Raw genomic sequence first — 20,380 nt, forward strand, 5'->3', positions numbered from 1 at the left:
TCTAATGTTCTACTCAATGCACATAAAGATTCTATGTGGAAATTTAATTACCAATGACATTCACTTTAAAACAAGGGTTCTCAAATTTGTGTGTGTGTGATTAGCCCCCTTTGTCAGTTGGTGAAGCCTATGGACCCTTCCTCTGAGGAATATTTTTAAATACATAAAGTACAATACATGGGATTACAAAAGGAAATCAATTCATTATAATGGTATACAGTTATCAAAATATTTTTTAAAACAAGTTCACAGACCCCAGGTTAAGAAACCCTGAACTAAAGTATTAAATGTGAAATTAGTTACGTCAAAAATATTCATTAGCACAGCAATTTAGCACTATGGAAATAGGCACTGGCTATGTTGACTGGATCCTCTACAAATTGTCATCATTTAATCTCAGCCAGGTCCTTAATGCTTACTGCACAGCAATCCTTTTATTCTTTTATTGACTCTATCATACAGGGGCCGTTCCACAACTTCTCTTCTCAAACTACCTTTATTATGCTATCCCTTCTCCTGCTGAGCAGGAGACCTTACCTCCTACTTTACTAAGAAAAAAAGTGGCCATGAACCACAAGCTCATTCTTCTCCCCAATTCTATACCTCCAAACCTTTCAACATCATGTCCCAGTACTTCCTCCATTGCTCCAGTACCTTGACAATGTTGATCCTTCTGCTAATGCCCTGGATTCCATTCATTCTTGTTCACATATCCATTCTAATCCTCTCTTTCTCAATCTTTCCTTATCCACTACCTCCTTTGCTATTGCCTAAACATTCTCTATCATTAAGAAACCTTCATTTGACGCTGCCATCCCCTTAGGTTCATATCATTAAGTCCTGTCTGTTATTGTACAACTGCCAGAAAAAGTCATCTATAGTCATTATCTCTTTTTCCTCTCCTCCCAACTCACTTTTCATCCTATAGGAAGTCTTCTTCTCCTGAACCAGGAATAAAACTCCTCCCTCCACAGATACCTGCAATTGTTAAATCCAATGGCCCTTGGTGTCTTTAGATTTCTTAACCTCTCTGCATTTACTGACACTGCTGACTAGCCTTTCACAATACTGATTATGCTTGACCTTCCTCCTCTATCTCCTATGTGGGATCCCAGTCCATGTCCTGTTCACTGTGTGAATGTGTTGACTCATTTTCTTCATCTTGCTAATTACACGTAACTCCCATTGGTTCATTTTGTGGTTGTTATTGTTCAGTCATGTCCAATTCTTCATGACCCCATTTAGGGTTTTCTTGGCAAAGACACTAGAGTGGTTTGTTTCCTTCTCTGGCTCATTTTGCAGATAAAGAGCTGAGGCAAAGAAGGTTAAGTGAGTTGACCAGGGTCATGCAGGTAGTAAGTCTACAGCCAGATTTAACTTAGGAAGATGCCTTCCTGATTCCAGGCATGGCACCCAATCCACTGCACCACCTAGCTGCCCATGAGTTCACTTACCTTTGGTTAGATGATTCTCAAACCAACATATCCAAACCTAATCTCTCCCAAGGCCCAGATCCATAAACCAACTGCACGCTGGACATTTCCAACTATATATTCCATTGCATTTCAAATTCAACATGTACAAAAAAGAAGTTATTACCTTTCCCTTTCATCCATCTTTACCAATTCTATTCATGTTGTATTCAATGGATCAAAAGGAAGTCATATAAATACACTGACAGGGTCAATGACAAATTTATGTTATTTAATTTTAACTGGGCCCTCACTCTTACCAATGGCTATTTCAAACCACTTATTTCTTTTCCTCAGGCTTCTTATAGCACCCTCTCCCCTACCCCTCTCAGCTGAGGTCCTTACCTAATGTTTTACAAAGAAAACAAGTCATTCACCACTAGCACCCTTTTCTCTCATCATTCTCATCATCATCATTATTCAATTTTTCCCCCTCTCCTCCAGTCTCTGATGGAAAAGTGGCCCTTCATTTTCCTAAGACCAATGCCTCCCCACGTGCTGTGGATCTCATCTTCTCCCATCTTTTCCATCAGATTACCCCGGCTCTCACAAACTCTAACTTTCAATCTTTCCCTTTCCGTTGGCTCCTTCATTGACAACTACACATTCAAGTCTCTCCCCTTCTTAAAAAAGCCCTCCCTAGATACCACCAACCCCACCAGAGCACTACCACAGAACAAGTATTCAGGGTTTGCAGCATTCCAGTTACCTTCAACTCTTCATTCCATCACTCCCCCAATGCCCAACCATTGCCAGGTCTTACTGATTGTGATTCCATGACATCTCTCACATCCACCTCCACTTCTGCACTCACACTCCCTAATCTAGGCCCTCAATCCTGTTATCTGGATAACTGCAACATCCCCTGAACTGACTTCCCCAATTCTAGCCTCTCTTCTCTCAAACAACCAAAGCAGCTTTCATAAAGCATGTATCTGACCACACCTGGTCCTTGCTCCAAAAGCTTCAGAGGTTCCCTATACACAAATGCCTGTATCTGGCATTTAAAGCCATTAACAATCTAGTTTCAGATGATTTTTGTATTTTTCTTTTTGTACTGTACATTCCAGACAACTGGTTTATCTGCTATACAAGCCAACCCACCGCTGTACACAAGCTGTCCTCCACTTCTGCCTACCAGAAGCCCTCTCTGCCATCAAGGTATAGTTCAGTTGCCACCTCTTAAGAACTCGTTTTCTTAATTCCTCAAATTCTTAGTGCAGCCCACAAGAAAAATTATTTTTTTATTTTGTATAAAATTTCTAACAGTACACATTACTCCTGCCCCCAGTAGAATGTAAACTCTAGCTCCCTACATATAGTAGGTGCTTAATAAGTAGTTCTAGATTTTAATTGCTCTAATTTGGTTCAATACTTCCAAGGAGGCTATCCCATAACCCAGACCAGTATGTGTGGTTTTGGACAATATTTTCAAGCCTCCAAAAGTTTTACATGACCAAATTATTTGGGGAAACATTGGTCTAAATAGTCTCTCAAGGTTCTTTATGACTTTGTGATCATATGATAAGCTTAGTGTGAATCTATTCTGACAGTCCAAGATTACTCTTTCTCTATTTACAAGCCATTCTTCACAGGTTCATCTTCTTGATGAATAGATCTAAACTCTTTTAAAAAATCAACAGGGATTTCCTATCATTGTTGAAGTTCCTCTGCTTAGCATTAGAAGTCTTGTAAAATTAAGACCCTCTACCTTTCCAGCCTTATATAATGCTACTTACCCCCATGCCTTTGTAATAGTCAAGCTAAGCTGAATTATTAAATCCTATCGCATGCTCTGCATTTTCACAATGCTAGAATGTTCTTACCCACCTTGGCTCCACCATTACTTATCTATCAATCCTTTTAAACACAACTCATATGCTCCCTCTTCTAGGAAGAAAAAAGTGCAACTGACTAAACATTAATAAGCATTATAAATACACATACACTAAACCTCTCAAATATCCTATTTAAGTGGAGTTGTGTAGCCTACTGGCTTGCATAGCTGGATTTCTGGCTGAACTGAAAGGGCATGGTGACAGAAAACAAGGGAGAGACTTTCAGGTAGAGTGAAGTTCCACCGTGACCAGCCTCCCTACAGTTCCCTCAAAAACAGAAACAGAATGGAATTCAATTACAGAATGTAGCAGATCATTTTTTGTGTGTGTTTTTAATGTTTTGGTTTGTTATATGATTTCTCCCTATTTATTTTAGTTCTTCTACACAGCATGTGAAAATGTATAGTGAAAATATATTCGGGGGGGCGGAGCCAAGATGGCGGAGTAGAAAGACGCACATACGCTACCTCCGAACCCACTGCCCATAAAATATCTGTAAAAAAAAGAACCACCGGCGAATTCTGGAGCAGCAGAAGCCACAGAACGGAGCGGACAAGATTTCTGCTCCAGAGAGCCTGAAAACCTCTCGCAAAAGGTCCCTCGCGCCCCGGATCCCGGAGCAGAGCCCAACCCTGCCTCGGCGGCGCGGCGCAGAAAGGAGTGGATCCAAGCAGGCTTCAGGGACGGAATCTCCAGCAGCCACGCGGGTCCCTCCACCCACAGGTGACAAGGGTCGGTGAGAGGGTCTCCTTGGCAGGTCGAGAGGGGAGTAGGGTGCCCCCATAACTCAGGCCCCCTCGGGAGGCAGCAGCAGAGGCGGGAGCAGACCTGGGCTCCCCAAGCAGGCAGGAGCCCAGATCCATTGTTGAAGGTCTCTGCATAAACCCCCTGAGGGAACTGAGCCCAAGAGGTGGCCCTGCCCTGACCTGAGCACCTGAACTTAATCTCACACTGAACAGCAGCCCTGCCCCCACAGACCCCAAGTGCTGGCTGGGCGGATCTGGAGGCGAGGTGGGGGTGGAGAGGACACTCAGAAGTCAAGTCACTGGCTGGGAAAATGCCCAGAAAAGGGAAAAAAAATAAGACTATAGAAGGTTACTTTCTTGGTGAACAGGTATTTCCTCCCTTCCTTTCTGATGAGGAAGAACAATGCTTACCATCAGGGAAAGACACAGAAGTCAAGGCTTCTGTATCCCAGCCCACTCAATGGGCTCAGGCCATGGAAGAGCTCAAAAAGGATTTTGAAAATCAAGTTAGAGAGGTGAAGGAAAACCTGGGAAGAGAATTGAATGACATGCAAGCAAAGCATGAAAAACAAGTAAACACCCTGCTAAAGGAGACCCAAAAAAATGCTGAAGAAAATAACACCCTGAAAAATAGGCCAACTCAATTGGCAAAAGAGGTTCAAAAAGCCAATGAGGAGAAGAATGCTTTCAAAAGCAGAATTAGTCAAATGGAAAAGGAGATTCAAAAGCTCACTGAAGAAAATAGTTCTTTCAAAATTAGAATGGAACAGATGGAGGCTAATGACTTTAGGAGAAACCAAGAAATCACAAAACAAAACCAAAAGAATGAAAAAATGGAAGATAATGTGAAATATCTCATTGGAAAAACAACTGACCTGGAAAATAGATCCAGGAGAGACAATTTAAAAATTATGGGCTTACCTGAAAGCCATGATCAGAAAAAGAGCCTAGACATCATCTTTCATGAAATTATCAAGGAAAACTGCCCTGACATTCTAGAACCAGAGGGCAAAATAAGTATTCAAGGAATCCACAGATCACCGCCTGAAAGAGATCCAAAAAGAGAAACTCCTAGGAACATTGTGGCCAAATTCCAGAGTTCCCAGGTCAAGGAGAAAATATTTCAAGCAGCTAGAAAGAAACAATCCAAGTATTGTGGAAATACAATCAGGATAACACAAGGTCTAGCAGCTTCTACATTAAGGGATCGAAGGGTGTGGAATAGGATATTCCAGAAGTCAAAGGAACTAGGAAAATGTATTCAATAGGAATGTATGTGTAGATCCCATATAGAATTTTAGGCCATCTCAGGGAAGGAGGCGGGTGGTGGAGGGTAGGGAGGGGGGAAAAAGAAATCTAAGTTTTATGGTAGTGATTGTAGAACACTAAAAATAAATAAAATTAATATAAAAAAAAACAAAAATAGGAACAGAAATATCCAAAAAAAAAAATTCTCGAAAATTTCTAAGAAAATAAGAAAAGTTGTGATACAATTTGTTTTAAAAATGGAAGTGTAAGAGAAAAAGGGGCAAAGAATAATAGGGAAAAAATATCGAAACAGCATCAAAATTTACACAGAAAACAGTAACAGAAATCCTGAAAGAGTTGCTCAGATGAACAATAAACCAATTAAGGAATAAAACTTACCAAAAATACGACAAAAGAAATAAAAGAACAAATTGAATGAGACCAAGAAATCCCAGGGGGAAACAACAGAAAAAGCAGAAAAGTTTATAGCATTTAATTTCAATCAATTCAGAGGAAAATTAATACAGTAGACTAAAGAATGCTAGATAACAGATGAAAAGGAAAAACAACCTCTGAAAACAGCTCAAGTGGAAAAAGGTTTGGAGGTGAGGCAGGATAAAGTGACCAATTTGGACACAAGGTTAAGCAGAAGAATGTCAGATTTACTGGTATCCTGGAAGACATCAAAAAGGAAAGGAATTTGATTGCTACACTTTAGAAAATTATTCATTTTAACTTCCCTGGAGTGTTTTTTAAAATAATAGCAAGGGATATATACTGTACTTGGGAGGCTGTAGCCTAAAAAGCAAACCTCATGTTTCATAGTGACATATAAAATGTCTTTGTCATAGTACAACATGGTAACCATGGTTGAACAGAAACCTCATATTGATCAGAAATAAGAGAAAGTCCAGAAGTGCCCATTCTTTCTCCTTCAGTTACATGAGACCTAGCATCAAATTGAACACAAGGTAGGGTTCATTAAATGCTTGCCGATTAATTTATTCATTCCATATTCTAAGGTCAGAGTTCTGGATCTTCTTTGTGTCAGTGACACAAAGTCAGTGGGAGTCTTGGTGAAATCAATGGAACTTTTTGGAGAATATAATCTTTTTAAAAAATGCATAATTAAGACCTAAGAACTCTGATCAAGACAAGTGACCAACCACAACTCCAGAGGCCTCAAGATGAAACATTCTATCCACCCCCTCTAGATAGAAATGATGGACTCAGAGTGCAGATTTAAAGCCATATTTTTTGGACATGGCTAACGTAGGAATTTGTTTTGCTTGGCTACACATATTTATAAGAGTTTTGTTTTTCTTGCTTTTTCAATGGATGGAGAGGAACATAATTCAAAACTGCAAATAAAATTCAATTTTTAAAACTGAAGAAAAAGTTAAATTTTAGTGAGAGGTTTATAAATATAAAGATAACTTTTTTCCCCATCCAGGTTCAAACACTGTCCCCCATCTCTTGAAATTTCTAACAACCCCTGCCCTAGAGAACAGTTAACAGGTTAAGAATTCACACATGAGGGAAAATTCATTTCGATGAGGGAATTCCCTAGAACAACCAAAGATCAAGGACTCAAAGAAACAGCAGTTTGTGGAAAGGTCATTTAAGAGATAAGGGAGCATTTCTTCAAGAGTAGGAGCTCGAGTCTGACGTCATAGTGAAATTCTGAACAGAAAGGAAACTATCTAGATACTTCTGAGTAGGGAAGAAGCTACCTAGATACCTCTGGGGGAAATGGACACAGAAGAAAGGGGAAGACAAGCATGAAACGAAAGTAGGAAGAGATCAAAACAAACTTTCCTCCTTTTCCATTCTGCCTAGAGTCAGTCCTAATTAGGAAAATCCTAATAATGCAGTTTTCCTGCAAATAACATAAGAATTAGAGTTCATTTAGTCCACTATAACCAAAACAAACTATAGCAGCACAAGAAAAAGTGAAATTGACGGGGCACTTGGGTGCGTGTGCTTCAGCCCCAATCACATTTCTCTCTAAAAATCACATTTCTCCCTAGCCTCAAAATACCATCCCAGGCAGTTTCTCCCCAGCCCAAGGACACAGCCTGCCCCAGCAACAAGCATTATCTCGCTTCCTGCTACAGCAGCCAGCTGTACCTATAGAACTTATTAGTCTGAACCAGCTGTGTACTGACTGAACTGGCTGTGCATTGGGTCATAATGACATTTACTACTCACTGACCAATCATACGCATCCTAGACTTAAACATACATATACTCCCTTATGTTTATCTTGTCTAACAAGACACTGATGAGAGCAACCTGGTATTCCTGAGTCAACCCTGACTGCTATTTGACTTAGTGATGGTTTAGCTCTAAAACCACACTTTCATATAGCTCCCCCTTGAGCTATTTCCTGATGAACTCTGGGTAAAATACCTGTGCAGTAGATAAAAAAAGTACATGTTACTTTAAGAATTAACCACTCCCTAATCCTGCCCTGAATCACCTAATTTACATATTTGGCACGTTCCTATAGAATATCCTATATAAACTTTACCTATACCCCTGTAAGGTTACAGGTTCCCTAAGAACTCTTGCCCACTGAAAAGCGTAATAAATCTTTACCTCAACCTCAAGAATACTTGGGTCTGTAAATTCATTCCAGGAGACCTGCCCCTGGTACTCCAGTCTTTGTGGGGGTCTCACCCCACCCCTTCTATCCCTCATCAAAACTACTTTTTAGGAAGTTAAGAAGATATTTCAGAGTTTCAAGACATTGCTAGATACATCCACATTCATACACACGTAAGCATGTGCACGCATGCACATGAATACACACACATGCACATGAATACACATGCATGCACATGCACACACACACAAATGATTTTAAATGCTCACTTACCACTGAGAAAAGAACTGAAAAATCATGAAAGTAGGCGATAACTTTCTTAATTATTGAATGAAGCTAAAAAATAAAATGTACACATTTTATTTAATAGACACATAACATATATGTATAAAACACGTATTTTTAATTTGGAAATAAAAGAAATCATTTTTGGATATAAAAGGATTTGACTCAAGGAATCAGTTGTTTCTTCTTATTTCAACTGTTATCATTGAAAATTCTTTTAAAATAAACAATGAAAATAGTAACATTTTATACTACAGGATGCTACAATGATTCTCAGGGTCAAAATTGTAAATAACAATTCTGTTTGTACAAGACAATAGACCCAAAAGATGGCAGAAAACTGGACTGAATGTAGACTAATCCCAGGACATCTCTGGAAAGCTAATTTTAAAAAATAAATCTAAGCTTTACTTTCCTAATATGGGGAGCAGAGGGTGAGAGCAAGAGAAAAACAATTTTTATTCATTGGGGAGAGGGGGATTTAAATTAAAGAATAAATCAATAAATTCTGGATAGAAAGGAAAAGGACCAGAACAAAACACTATAACAAAACCCTCATTAGTTCATTATCAGAAAGTTCAGCTGCTTAAGAGCTCAAGTTATTTGGTTTGACCTTTTTGGCAAGATAATGGACAATTATTTGAAACAAAAATGCTAACAGAATCCTTTAAATGGGAACCAATCTCAAAGGTCATCTGTGTTATTGTTCAGTCACTTTAGTATGTCCAACTTTTTGTGATTTCATTTGGAATTTTCTCGGCCAAGATACTGCAGCAGTCTGCCATTTCCTTCTCCAGCTCATTTTCTAGATGAGGAAACTGAGACTAACCAAGTGAAGTGACTTGCCCAGGTCACACAGCTAGTAAGTATCTTGGAACAGTCTTCCTAATTCCAAGCCCAGCACTCTATCTACTGCATTATCTAGCTGCCCCTCAAAGGTCATTTAGGCCAGCCCATAACTGATCTACTCTCTATTATACCTTCCATCCTGCCTCTTATTCATTCAAGTTCAAAATCAATCTCAGACAACAAATTCTGGGCCATATTAACTCCTGACCTACAAAAGTTTTCTAGTTCTGAATAAAACATAGTAAGCAAGTAATTTCATAACTAATATTTAATTCATTTGTACAAGACGAAATTTAACAAAGCTGAAATAAGAGAAAATTCCGTTACCTGTGGATATGCATCTTCAAATGCCCGATCAGGAGTCATGTGTTTGATGACATCTGCTAAAACAGTATTAACCTCCCGTTTCTATTTGGGGAAAAATTAAACCCAAAACACTGTGAAAAACAGTTTGTGGAAATTTTGCTGATGAAAGGACATGTATTTATGGAACCCATAACTCATTTTGCCCCAAATGTACTTCCAAGCTCAAATTTAAGAGAATAAATGCAAATCATGCCACTTGTGTAAGTGTATTTCCTGGAAACAATCTGGAAAGATATTCCTAACCAAACAATTTAGCTTCTCTCCCAAAAAACCAATTCTAATCCCATTTTCAAAGATTCTGATGAATGTCATGCTTATTTTCAGGAGTAATATAAAAAAAGACCATATTCCTCTGCCTTACATTTAAAGCCCTTAACAATTACGCTCTAACCTATCTTTCCTGACTGATTTCACATTTCTCCTCATCACATACTCTGAGCCAAAGTGACCTCCTTTCTGACTTCCCAATTCAACATTCCATCGCCTATCTCCATGAAGGGTACAGGGTCTCCCTTGGGCCAACCCAAGTATGTTTTCCTCCCTCACCCCCACCTCTTGGAATTACTAACTTCATTCAAGGTTCAGCTTAAGTGCCACCTCCTACAAAATCCCTCTAGCTGCTGGTGCCTCCCTCCAAAATTACTTGCTATCTACATTATACATATTTCATGTTTACATGTAAGCACTCATGTTGTTTTTCCCAGCAGGATATAAGCTTCTTGAAGGAAGAGACAATATTTTCAGTTTTTTATCAGTGCCTAGCACTAGGACAGGCACATAGTAAGATGCTCAATAAATGCTTGTCATTTTGAATTGTCATAAAGTACTACTTATGTTAACATAACAATTATATACAAAAAACAATGAACTCATATAACTTTTTTTACTATGGAAAAGCATGCATACCTCTTTTTAAAATAGGGGAAAATGTTTTTCATAAAATTTCAGGATAGTGACATACCGTAAAATGCCTACACGTATATTCTACCCATACTTCAGCACAATTAATATAGTCCTACAAGAAAAAGTAAATTATTTTTGTAATAAGCACTGGCTACAAAAGTGAGATTCAATTAATTTAGTAGCAATATCCAATCAAACATGAAACCTACTTATGTTTTCTGATACACAAAACAGTTTAGAATGACATAAGAAGCGCTAGCCTATGATATATTTTTCCTCGTGTGAACTCCTATGACTCTGAACCTACCATTTCAGTACTTACATAATGCCTTGTATTGCTGCCAGTTTCCTTTTTATGTGAATGTCTTATTTCCTCAATTTATTTATAAACAGTTACAACATGTATGTGGCCTACTGCCAAATTCTATTTTTAGAACCTTTTATAAAACATCTGATTTACATATATACAAATATGTGAATAGATTTACAGTGTTATTTATTACCTAACCCCTTTCAAGATGTGATTCTACAAAACCCTAAATGTTTGGGTACTGTTCATTCTTTTCAATACTGAAAGCCTTAATAAAATGTATTTTTTAAAAGAAAATTTTAAAAACATGAGCATCTCAGCAAATAATTTGGAATTTGGTGCTTTTATTACATAGAACAGATGTCCATCTTTCAAGAATTGGATGAATCTTCCTCTTAGCATTGCAGAGAAATCCACCCATCTCTGTAATGTGTTTAAAATGTGAGAGGAGGCTCTCATATTTTAAGAAGTTTGAGTCATTGAGTTTTTGCTATAAAAGAAACTCACAGAGTTTAGTAAAAAAAAAAAAACTAACTGGAAATTTCAACTCTCTTCTGGAACAAGGATTTAACTGAATTTAGTAAGGCTGCTTACAAGGAAATGTATGATTAGAAAGACAGTCACAAGAAAATGTGATATATAACTCAACATATCTTTCTCTTTTTCTTTTTAACACTGGAAGAGAAAGGAAACACTGAAGAAAATGTTTTTAATCTCACTTTTTAAAAAATGAGTAGAGAATATTATATTTCAGGAAATAACTGGAAATGTTAAAAAGACAAATAAATACTTTCTCTTTGATAAGCAGGTAGTTGAAGACTTGTTCTAAAAGGTTGGAAAACATAGAAATAAAGGCTTAAAATTCAAAGGTCTAATTGAGATAAAAGACTCGAGAAAGCTGCCAATATGGGACATTTGATGCCACAGTTGTTCCAAAGCCCTATAGAGACAGAACCAGGAACATATCCAGGACCGCTTCTAACTAAATAAAAAGTAAAATTCAATGAATGTTGTTTTCCTCTACCTGAGACAGAACCAGAACTACAGAGGGGTTGTTAACAGCTGAAGTTTGATGAAGGAAATTTTTTAAATTTTAAAAATTTTAAAAATTTTTTAATTTTCTTTTTAAAAACACATTTTATGACTTTTGTCTTTACACCATAGTAATTTCACACACACACACACACATACCCCTTTAATACTTAACCCTTCCTTGTAACAAAGAAAATATTTAAGCAAAAACATTCTATGCAGTTTGTGTCTGAAAATGTAGACAGTATTTTCTCCTAATAGACCCCTACCCTTGCCTTAAGGCAAGAAATACATTTCATTATCTCTTCTCAGGTAACATTAGTGGTTTTTCCACTCCTCAGAATTCAATTTCCTTTATGTAGTATTCCCATTTATATATACTGTTCTCTTAGCTCCGCTTATTTTGACCTGTATCCTCAGTTCAAACAAATCTTAGGTTTTTCTCCATTCCTCGCTTTCATCATTTCTTCCTGTATGACATATTCCATTACAATAACACACCACAGAATTTTTAACCATTTCCCTACCAAGAGGTACCTGTATGGTTTCCAATTTTGTGCTACCACAAAGAATGCTGCTACAAATATTGGGGCATGTATTATACCACAGCTTCTGTCTGACTTCCTTGGGATAGATTTCCAATAGTGGAATTTCTGGGTCAAAGAGGTTGAAGAGTTTAGACACACTTATTACATAATTTCAATGTGAGATCTAGACCAAGTGAACTCATTTCATAGCTCTACCCAGCAATGTGTGTGTCTGCCCATAGCCCTCCTGACACTGTTTTTGTCTTTTTTTTCCATCTTTGACAATTTACATGGAGTGAAGTAAAATCTCAGAGTTGTCTTAATTTGCATTTTTTTTTACTATTAATGATTTCGAGAGTGTTTTCTCAAGGTCATTTAGCAAACTGTCAGTGGTAGTCCTCTGATCCTCTTGCCACCTGGAGACCATTGGTACAGGGTGTGAAGTTAAAAAGAAAAGACAACTTCAGGCTCATTCTCTTCCTCCAGGTGGCATCATATAATTCTGAGACATCCTAAGAGGGATAAGACAGGGGTGGCCTTCTCTACCCTGGCAGCATGGCAACTGCTCCCACAATGCAGGAGGCTCAACTAAGTGAGCTAAGCCTGGGCCCTTTGAGATCCTGGTGCTTTGTCAGCCTTGTGTTTTCTTCCTTGAGCATGTATGAGCATGTAGTCATCCTAAGATAGGCATGTCCAGCCTTAAAAGCAATCTTGTGAGTCTGAGAGTCCCTAGGATCCTCATCTGGTGCTAGATGGACTATGGGAGGTATCCTCTACATTCACCATAGTATTTCTTGAAGGAGTAGACAACCATTGACAGGAGGATGAGACCAAGCCCTGGCCTTGCTCACCAGAAGACATGGACCTGGAGAAAAATGTCTGAATATTAACAAATCTGAGGTAAAATGTAAAATGTCTACTCATTACCCTGATATTTTAAATATCAGTCTCCTGAGAAAACTTAACAGTAGATATATTACTGCTACTGCTTGTTTAATTTTTATGCCAATGTGCACTGTAGGTCTTTAAATATCAGTCTCCTGAGAAAACTTAACAGTAGATATATTACTGCTACTGCTTGTTTAATTTTTATGCCAATGTGCACTGTAGGTCTTAAGTTCATTAAGCATTTCTTTTGTGTAGAGAACATAAATAGCTGTCCTATACTTGATCTACACTGTACATTAAGTACCTTTCTACTCCTACTCCTCACTTTGGGGAATCCCTAGACATGAGCCAAAATGTTTGAGTAATTTTCCTCAGGGTGCCATTGTGGAGTTGTAAAGACACAAATTATGCAAGGAAATGAGCCTAACGTTTTTTCTAGATGGTCAGGCTCCCTGCCCTCCAGACTAAACCTGTGCATAGGTTCAGAGCTGAAAGAGGTCTTGTAAGGAAGATGGAAAGGCCTCCTGGGCCCAACTGGAATAAAGTGTCTCTGTCAAAATATAACAGTCTAAATCCAAAAAGAACAAATTTTAATACTGTGTAATCATATCTAACCAAGTTTGGCCTCAGAGATGAGAAAATGTACCTCCCTCTCTTCTTTGCTATGTGCAGGGATATGACTATAGAACATACTTATACTGTCAGACTCCAATGATGTACAGAACTGCTTTTTTCCCCTTTATTTTTTTATTCCTTGATATAAAGGCTGGCTTGCTGGATAGGAGAAAAGGAAATAAAGGTGGTGGAAAACACAAAGAAGGAAAGAAAAGATGGAGAAGAGAGGGAAGAAAGGAAAATAGGAGGGAAGGAGGAAAGAGGGAGGAAGTTGTATCTTTTCATCACTTATTTATTAAGAAATTAATCTGTGTTAAATATTTGTGTGAATTTCTTATATATTTTTTAAGTCAGACTTCCTGTGAGGCAAATATTTTTCCTGCTTTACCATTTCTCTTCCAGTTCTTTCTTCATTAATTTTTTTCATACAAAAGCTTTTTACATTTGGTAGTCAAAATTATCTGCTTTATGTTGTATACTCTCCTTTATCACTTGTTTGCTTAAAAGTTCTCTCTCACTAGGTAGGATGCTACAACCCTCTAATCCCACCTACCAGGGATGCTGAGGTTGGCAAATCTCATGAGCTAGGAAGTTCTGAACTGCAGCAGATTAAGCCAATCAGGTGTCCATACTAAGTCTAATATCAATAAGGTGAGCCCCAAGGGCTCACCAGGTTACTTAAAGAGGCAGCCCAAGTCAAAAATTGAATGAGTCAAAGCTCCAATGTCATTCAGTAGTGGAATCTGGCCTGCACTTCTAGCCTGGATGAAATAGACAAACCCAGCCTTTAAAAAAAAAAAGTCCTCTTAGCCAGCAGTACCAAATCTCATCCTCATCTAATTCTTAAAGAAAATCTATATTATAGAATTCAGAAAATGTTATACAAATGAGAGTACTTGGTAATTATATATGTGTATATATATATATATATATATATGTATATATATATATATATATATATATATATTCTTGTTATTTTAATAAATGTTTATAGAAAAGTACAACTGACTAGATTGCAAACTAATTTATATTCAGTTACCCACAGGTGGGAAAAACCTAGCTAGATGGTCCACAAATCCTTAATCTACAGATTACCATTCACCTAATGGGCAGCTACATAAATTGCAGGGTTAGTGCTAGGAAGAAATAAATACCTTGAAATCTAAACAGCTAAGATTAGCTAACCCAAAATCATAAAGTAAAGATGAACATCACATACACTCTTCTAGAAATCAAGATCAATCTACCTACTGTAATGATTCTGGAATTTGAAATCAGAATTCAGAGGTTTTTCTGTTTTTATGTAGGGGCTGGGAACCTGAAATTTCCTACTGAAAATGGTTTGAACCTATTCAATCTAAATATATACTTTCATGTTGGCTTTTTTAAAATTAGTAAACAAAAAAAAATTGCTTTGTGATACTTTAGGAAAAACTGAAGTTCTTTAAAGCCTTTAATCATATATATTCTTATACTTTTTAGAGCTTTCATGGCTTTACAGCATAGGGTATAGGATAGGCACAAATCAAATAAACATCTGCCAAGATAACAGACCTGCACAATGAGCTCAAGAATAATTAAAGGTTTGAACTTCTACTAAAAACAGAAATGCAAATAACTTTTTATCTTTTCATGAAAAAAATGTACACATGCTGCATTACGTAGTTAAAAGCAGATTTGATGTTTTGACTAGTAACCCACCTGTGGATTCTTCAATTTAGTGATAACTTTCCAAGCTTCATTCAATATCTGAAGTCGATCACTCTCAGGAGGATCAGCCAAAGCTAAATTTAACCCCAATGAGCGAAAAAGAAGATGCTGAGGAAACATCAAATCATCCTGTTACTTTTGGTGGACAGTGACACAATGAAAGAAATACTGGCTTAGGAGTCAGATGAACTAAGCCCAAATCCCAGCTCTATTTACTTCCCATGAAACCGTAGAAAGTTGTCCCCTCCGAACCTGTTTTCTGACCAGTATAAATAAGGAACTAGATGCTAGGGTCACCCTTCCCTCTCTAAATCTTACGATTTTAAATCAGACATGTAAGGTTTTTAAAAGAGGTAATAAAATTAATAACTCCCAAGGTTATTGTTTTGAATGTCTATTTCTAAATCTCATGGGTTAAACTGTAAGAAACTTTAAAAAAGCTAGCACCATATTTCCTTCTGCTTTATTAGATAAAATATTCTATGGATAGTCATTCAGGATTACTCCCTGGTAGAACATTTTCTAAATAAATAAAAGCTACACAGGTTTGTTGCAAGAAAAAAAATAAATCTAGGACCCAAGTCTATTAAAACTATTTCATGGAGAGTTTTTTCAGAAAATTTAGGACTAGAATGTCTGATGTACAGCAATTACATGTTGTACAACAATATCAATCTCTAAATCATCTTTCACCTTTTTTCACAGGAATAAATGCTACATTTGTATTCTTCTTGTACTACATGACCTAAAACATCTGATTCTCTCCCTTGTGAGCTATCAACTAAACACTGCTTATCTGTTCTCTCAGTGAACATTAAGTCAAACGCCTACCTTGGGGAATCCAGACTCATCACACTCTTTAATCATGCCAATAAAATCCATAGACCTCGTAGCAATAAACTCAGCTCTGAATGCTGACATCACAGAATTCAACAGCAAAGCACTGCAAGAAACATTACACCAATCAGCGTTGCTTCCCATCAATGAAAGCCATTTTAATTTACAATTTACAGAGCTTTACTAGATAACTGACAGCAATTTAATGAAAGCTTAAAAAAAAAAGCAATTTAGGAGAAGAACATGCTTTCAGAGGGTCAGTATACAAATAAAAAAAAATCTAATGACAACATTGCCCATAGCTTGAGGAAAAAAAGGCAACTTATTGTTTATATAATATTCAAGCAAAGACACAAGTAAACATTAAACTAGTTTCCATTTCCAATTTCTATTCACCTTACCTTATTGCTACTAAAAAATATGATTTCTATATATGTAAAGAACCAAATAAATCCATGGTGACAAGGAAACTAAATAAATGTCTCATAATTTTTCCCCTGCTCCCTACCAGCATATTTGATCCTTCCCATGTTTTTAAAGATGCCAACTAACACATTTTCAAACTTACAAAAATTTTAATCAAAATCATATAGTACATGGGAATAAGTCCTTCCCTTGAGAACACCCTACATTCATAGTGGAATTTATCAAAACAATATTATTGAAATAAAACCTATAAACAATTATACACACAGTACATATAACTGTATAAAATAAATTGGTTAGTTTACAGATAGCATTTTTCATCAAAGTCTTACTTTGACCATGACTTCACATTACTATGCGAACTTGTGCCATTAATTTCCCTCTGTTTCAGTTTATATAAAGTGGAAATATTATTTACATGTTTTTCAAAGATTTCAGAGAAATTAAGGTTTCGAGGAGTCATATGACCTTCAGTCATATTTACTGGCAACAACAGCAGACTCTGTTTAAGGACTGGCAGAGAAAAAACCAGGACTTCCATTTACATTTATTTTGATCTCTCCCTACTCCAATGAAAGAAAACAAGGCATGGTGGATAGAGTTAGCCACAAAGCTCTGTGGTTCTGGGCAACTCACTTAATATTTCTGTGCACTACAGAGCTCTCTAAGACTAAGTTGTAGAGAAGGTGCTAGTCTGCACTGGAGGAGAGCATTCCCTCATCTGAGACTCATATCAATGAAAATGACTGGCACAGTCTTAATCCCTTTCCCTGCTCTGATCCAGAACACTTACTGTCTTTAGACCACACAGTGTGGCACTTAATCATAGACTGTATTATGTACTATTTTCTGTTTAACATGTTTAATCCTTGTGTCCCCAACCAGACAGTCAGTTCCTGGAGTCAAGGCTCATATCTAACACTTCTCATTTATCCCCAACAGCACCTAGGAGCAGGACAGTGGGTGCTCATTAAATGACTGTTGAATTAGACTGTACAGCTACATAAAACAGAGCAAAAAGTTTTTCTAAAGACAGCAAATAACCAAAACACAAGACAAGTATAGGAGCCATACTTTCTTATTCTCTCTACTCTCCATGAAAAAGCAGTTGCCTCTATGCATCTCTCTTGATTAAGTAGGAAGAAAAAGTTAAGCTTCTGAATTAATGATTTCCTTTTCTAGCTAAGTGAGGTAAGAATGATTGCTTATCCCCTCTAAAGTAGCAATCTGGAAAACAGCTTCTGGTTGACCAGATGAGAGTTTCAAATGGGCCTTCTACAAGTATGTGTACGAGTAGACCTAACTATCCCAGAACAGAAGATTCAGTCTTCAATTCAGTTTTCAATTTCAGTCTTCTAGGAATGATAGAATACTTACTTGTTCCCTAGTTTCTTACACCTTTCCATCATCTCAGTAAGCAGAACCTAGGTGAATATTTAATCAAAGTTTAGAGATGAGTTAACCAAATGCACCATTGTTTACAGTAAAGTTCTAGTGTAATTAGGTATTCTAAATGTAATTAAACTATGAAATCCTAAGTCTCTTTTTCAGAAAAAAAAAATTACTATCCTTCTCTCATTTGATGCTTTCTCTTTTCCCACCCTACTCCTCCCACTGACCTCCTTCCACAATTCTCCCCATAACCTAAACCAAGGGAAAAATTAACTGGATGCCAATTCCACATAGTACTCTGTGGAAAAACTTCTTCTGTATACATTTTGATAACCAATAGTTTTGAAGAGTACCTAACTCAGAGGAGACTCATAACAAATGATTGTTGAATATTTGAAAAAAGCCCTTAAGACAATCAAAATCAAAACAGTCACTTAAAAAAAAAAAGAAAGAAAAGCATCTTCTAAGGGAAGAGTCTAAGGGAAGCCACCAGGAAAATGGAAAAATAACTTGAATGGTGGTGCCAAGACTCACCCTAAGCAAATACGAAATAAGGGAAATTGCCTGTAATGCCAATAATCAATAAATATTTGTTGAACTAGATTGAAAAGGAGTAGATACCTTTACATACATCACAGATCAAAAGATTTACCTCCTTCCTACTATACTTCCCTAAGTCCTACTTCTCATCCTCAGCTGACTCTTACATAACACCAAACAATCTGGTTTTTACCTGAGATTAACTAAGGCTAGGGCTCTAAAACAGGGGTGAGGAATCTGTGGTCCTAAGACCACATGGGGCCTTCTAGCTCCTTTGGTACAGCCTTTTGACTGAGTCTAAACTTTACAGAAAAAATCCTTTTACTGAGGGCATTTATTCTGTGAAGTTTGGATTCAGTCAAAGGGCCATACTTGAAGACCCAGAGAGACACATATGACCTTGAGGCCGCTGGTTCCCCACCCTTTTAAAATGTGACTTCTAGACTTCTGGGAGCCAAGATGGCAGAGTAAGTAGTAAGCAGCTCTCATTGACCTTGAAAAATCCAGAAAACACCACCCCAGGAAAAATCCAGGAACAGTGGAGCCAGCAGAAAGATGGAGTGCAGTAGTCTTTTAGGTTGTGAGGCTAGGGGGATTAACAGGTAAGGTCCCTCTTGCTGTGGTTGACAGGGACCAGTATAGGACAGGAAGCACCCTGGCAAGCCAGCAGCAAATTCTACCTCAGCGGACCAGTGGAGATCCTAAACCCCAGGGTAGTATAATGGGCAGTCATCAACACCAGGACCCCCCTGGGTGCCTAGGCACAGTCAGGGGAACCAGCAGATGCCAGTGCAGATTAACCACCACTTGCACCAGTGGATGAGGGTCCACCAGTGGCTGAGCCTACTCATGCTCCAGTGCAACACAAAGTGAGAAGGTGACCTCCAATAGCCAGGCCATTCCCACCCCTTACTCCGTGAGCTTCAGTGTACCCCTAGGGAAACCCCCTGTGCCCAAGAAGGACAGATTAACTTTAAAATGTGACCTCTACTAGAAGTATATGAATTTGAAACAAGCACTCCAGAAGCACTCCAACTAGCTTCTAGGGAGCTCTGATTAGAAAGGAAAGGTAGTACCCTGGAAGTTTCCTTGCTATCCCCTAAGGGGAAGTGAATAAATGAAGATTTGGCACATCACTTCTAAAAGAGTATATTGGGCAATTCAAATCATTTTGGCCACAAATAGAAGACGCTTTTGAAATTTTGAATAAAATGTGGATGTACATAGAATATATCCCACTAAAGGGTTGTGAAAGCTTTTGAATTCTTTCTGGAAATACAAATATCTCTAAGGATAAACGTAGCCAAAAAACTATGTCTGATTGTAGGCACATTTGCCAAAAATCCTCCATTTGAAAAGATGACAAAGTTGATTGTCTTTGGCAGGCACAAGATGAATACTAGCTTAATACAAACTATAAGGAAGTCTCTTGGCAGTGATTAACCACTGCAAAACTTGCAGTTTGGCCAATATGTGCTATAGACTACATATTTGGATAGGCTCAGAAGGGGCACAGAGCATGTGAAAACAAATCCCAAAATATAGGGGGGGAAGCTATTGCCACTATCTTATAACATTTCACTGTAAACTTTAACTTTCCAAATATTGTACATAATGTTAACAGACTTGCAGTGACTTTTTACAATACCTGCACAAATATAACAATGAAAAATAAACTTAACAAATAAGATAATGTCATTTAATATTTCTGCAAGTGAGACAGAGAGGTTAGGGGCAATGACCTAAAGAAAAGAGTCAATCTCATTTTTACAAAACTAGAGTTAATGC

The 20,380-nt window shown here is 37.5% G+C and overlaps 1 protein-coding gene across 3 annotated transcripts in view; it reads right to left on the reverse strand.

Moving 5' to 3' along the window:
• The window catches only part of VPS35L (VPS35 endosomal protein sorting factor like), a 114,468-nt gene that overhangs the window by 46,241 nt on the left and 47,847 nt on the right, over positions 1-20,380 (reverse strand). For all 3 annotated transcript variants that reach the window (XM_072597980.1, XM_072597981.1, XM_072597979.1), the window contains 6 exons: positions 18,038-18,084; positions 16,229-16,340; positions 15,389-15,505; positions 10,374-10,427; positions 9,374-9,454; positions 8,186-8,248 (listed from right to left, as the gene is read on the reverse strand). In XM_072597980.1, the coding sequence (XP_072454081.1) occupies positions 8,186-8,248; positions 9,374-9,454; positions 10,374-10,427; positions 15,389-15,505; positions 16,229-16,340; positions 18,038-18,084 (474 nt within the window). The remainder of the gene's footprint in view (positions 1-8,185; positions 8,249-9,373; positions 9,455-10,373; positions 10,428-15,388; positions 15,506-16,228; positions 16,341-18,037; positions 18,085-20,380) is intronic.

This window comes from Notamacropus eugenii, chromosome 3 (genome assembly GCF_028372415.1).
Source record: "Notamacropus eugenii isolate mMacEug1 chromosome 3, mMacEug1.pri_v2, whole genome shotgun sequence".
NCBI classification, from domain to species: domain Eukaryota; kingdom Metazoa; phylum Chordata; class Mammalia; order Diprotodontia; family Macropodidae; genus Notamacropus; species Notamacropus eugenii.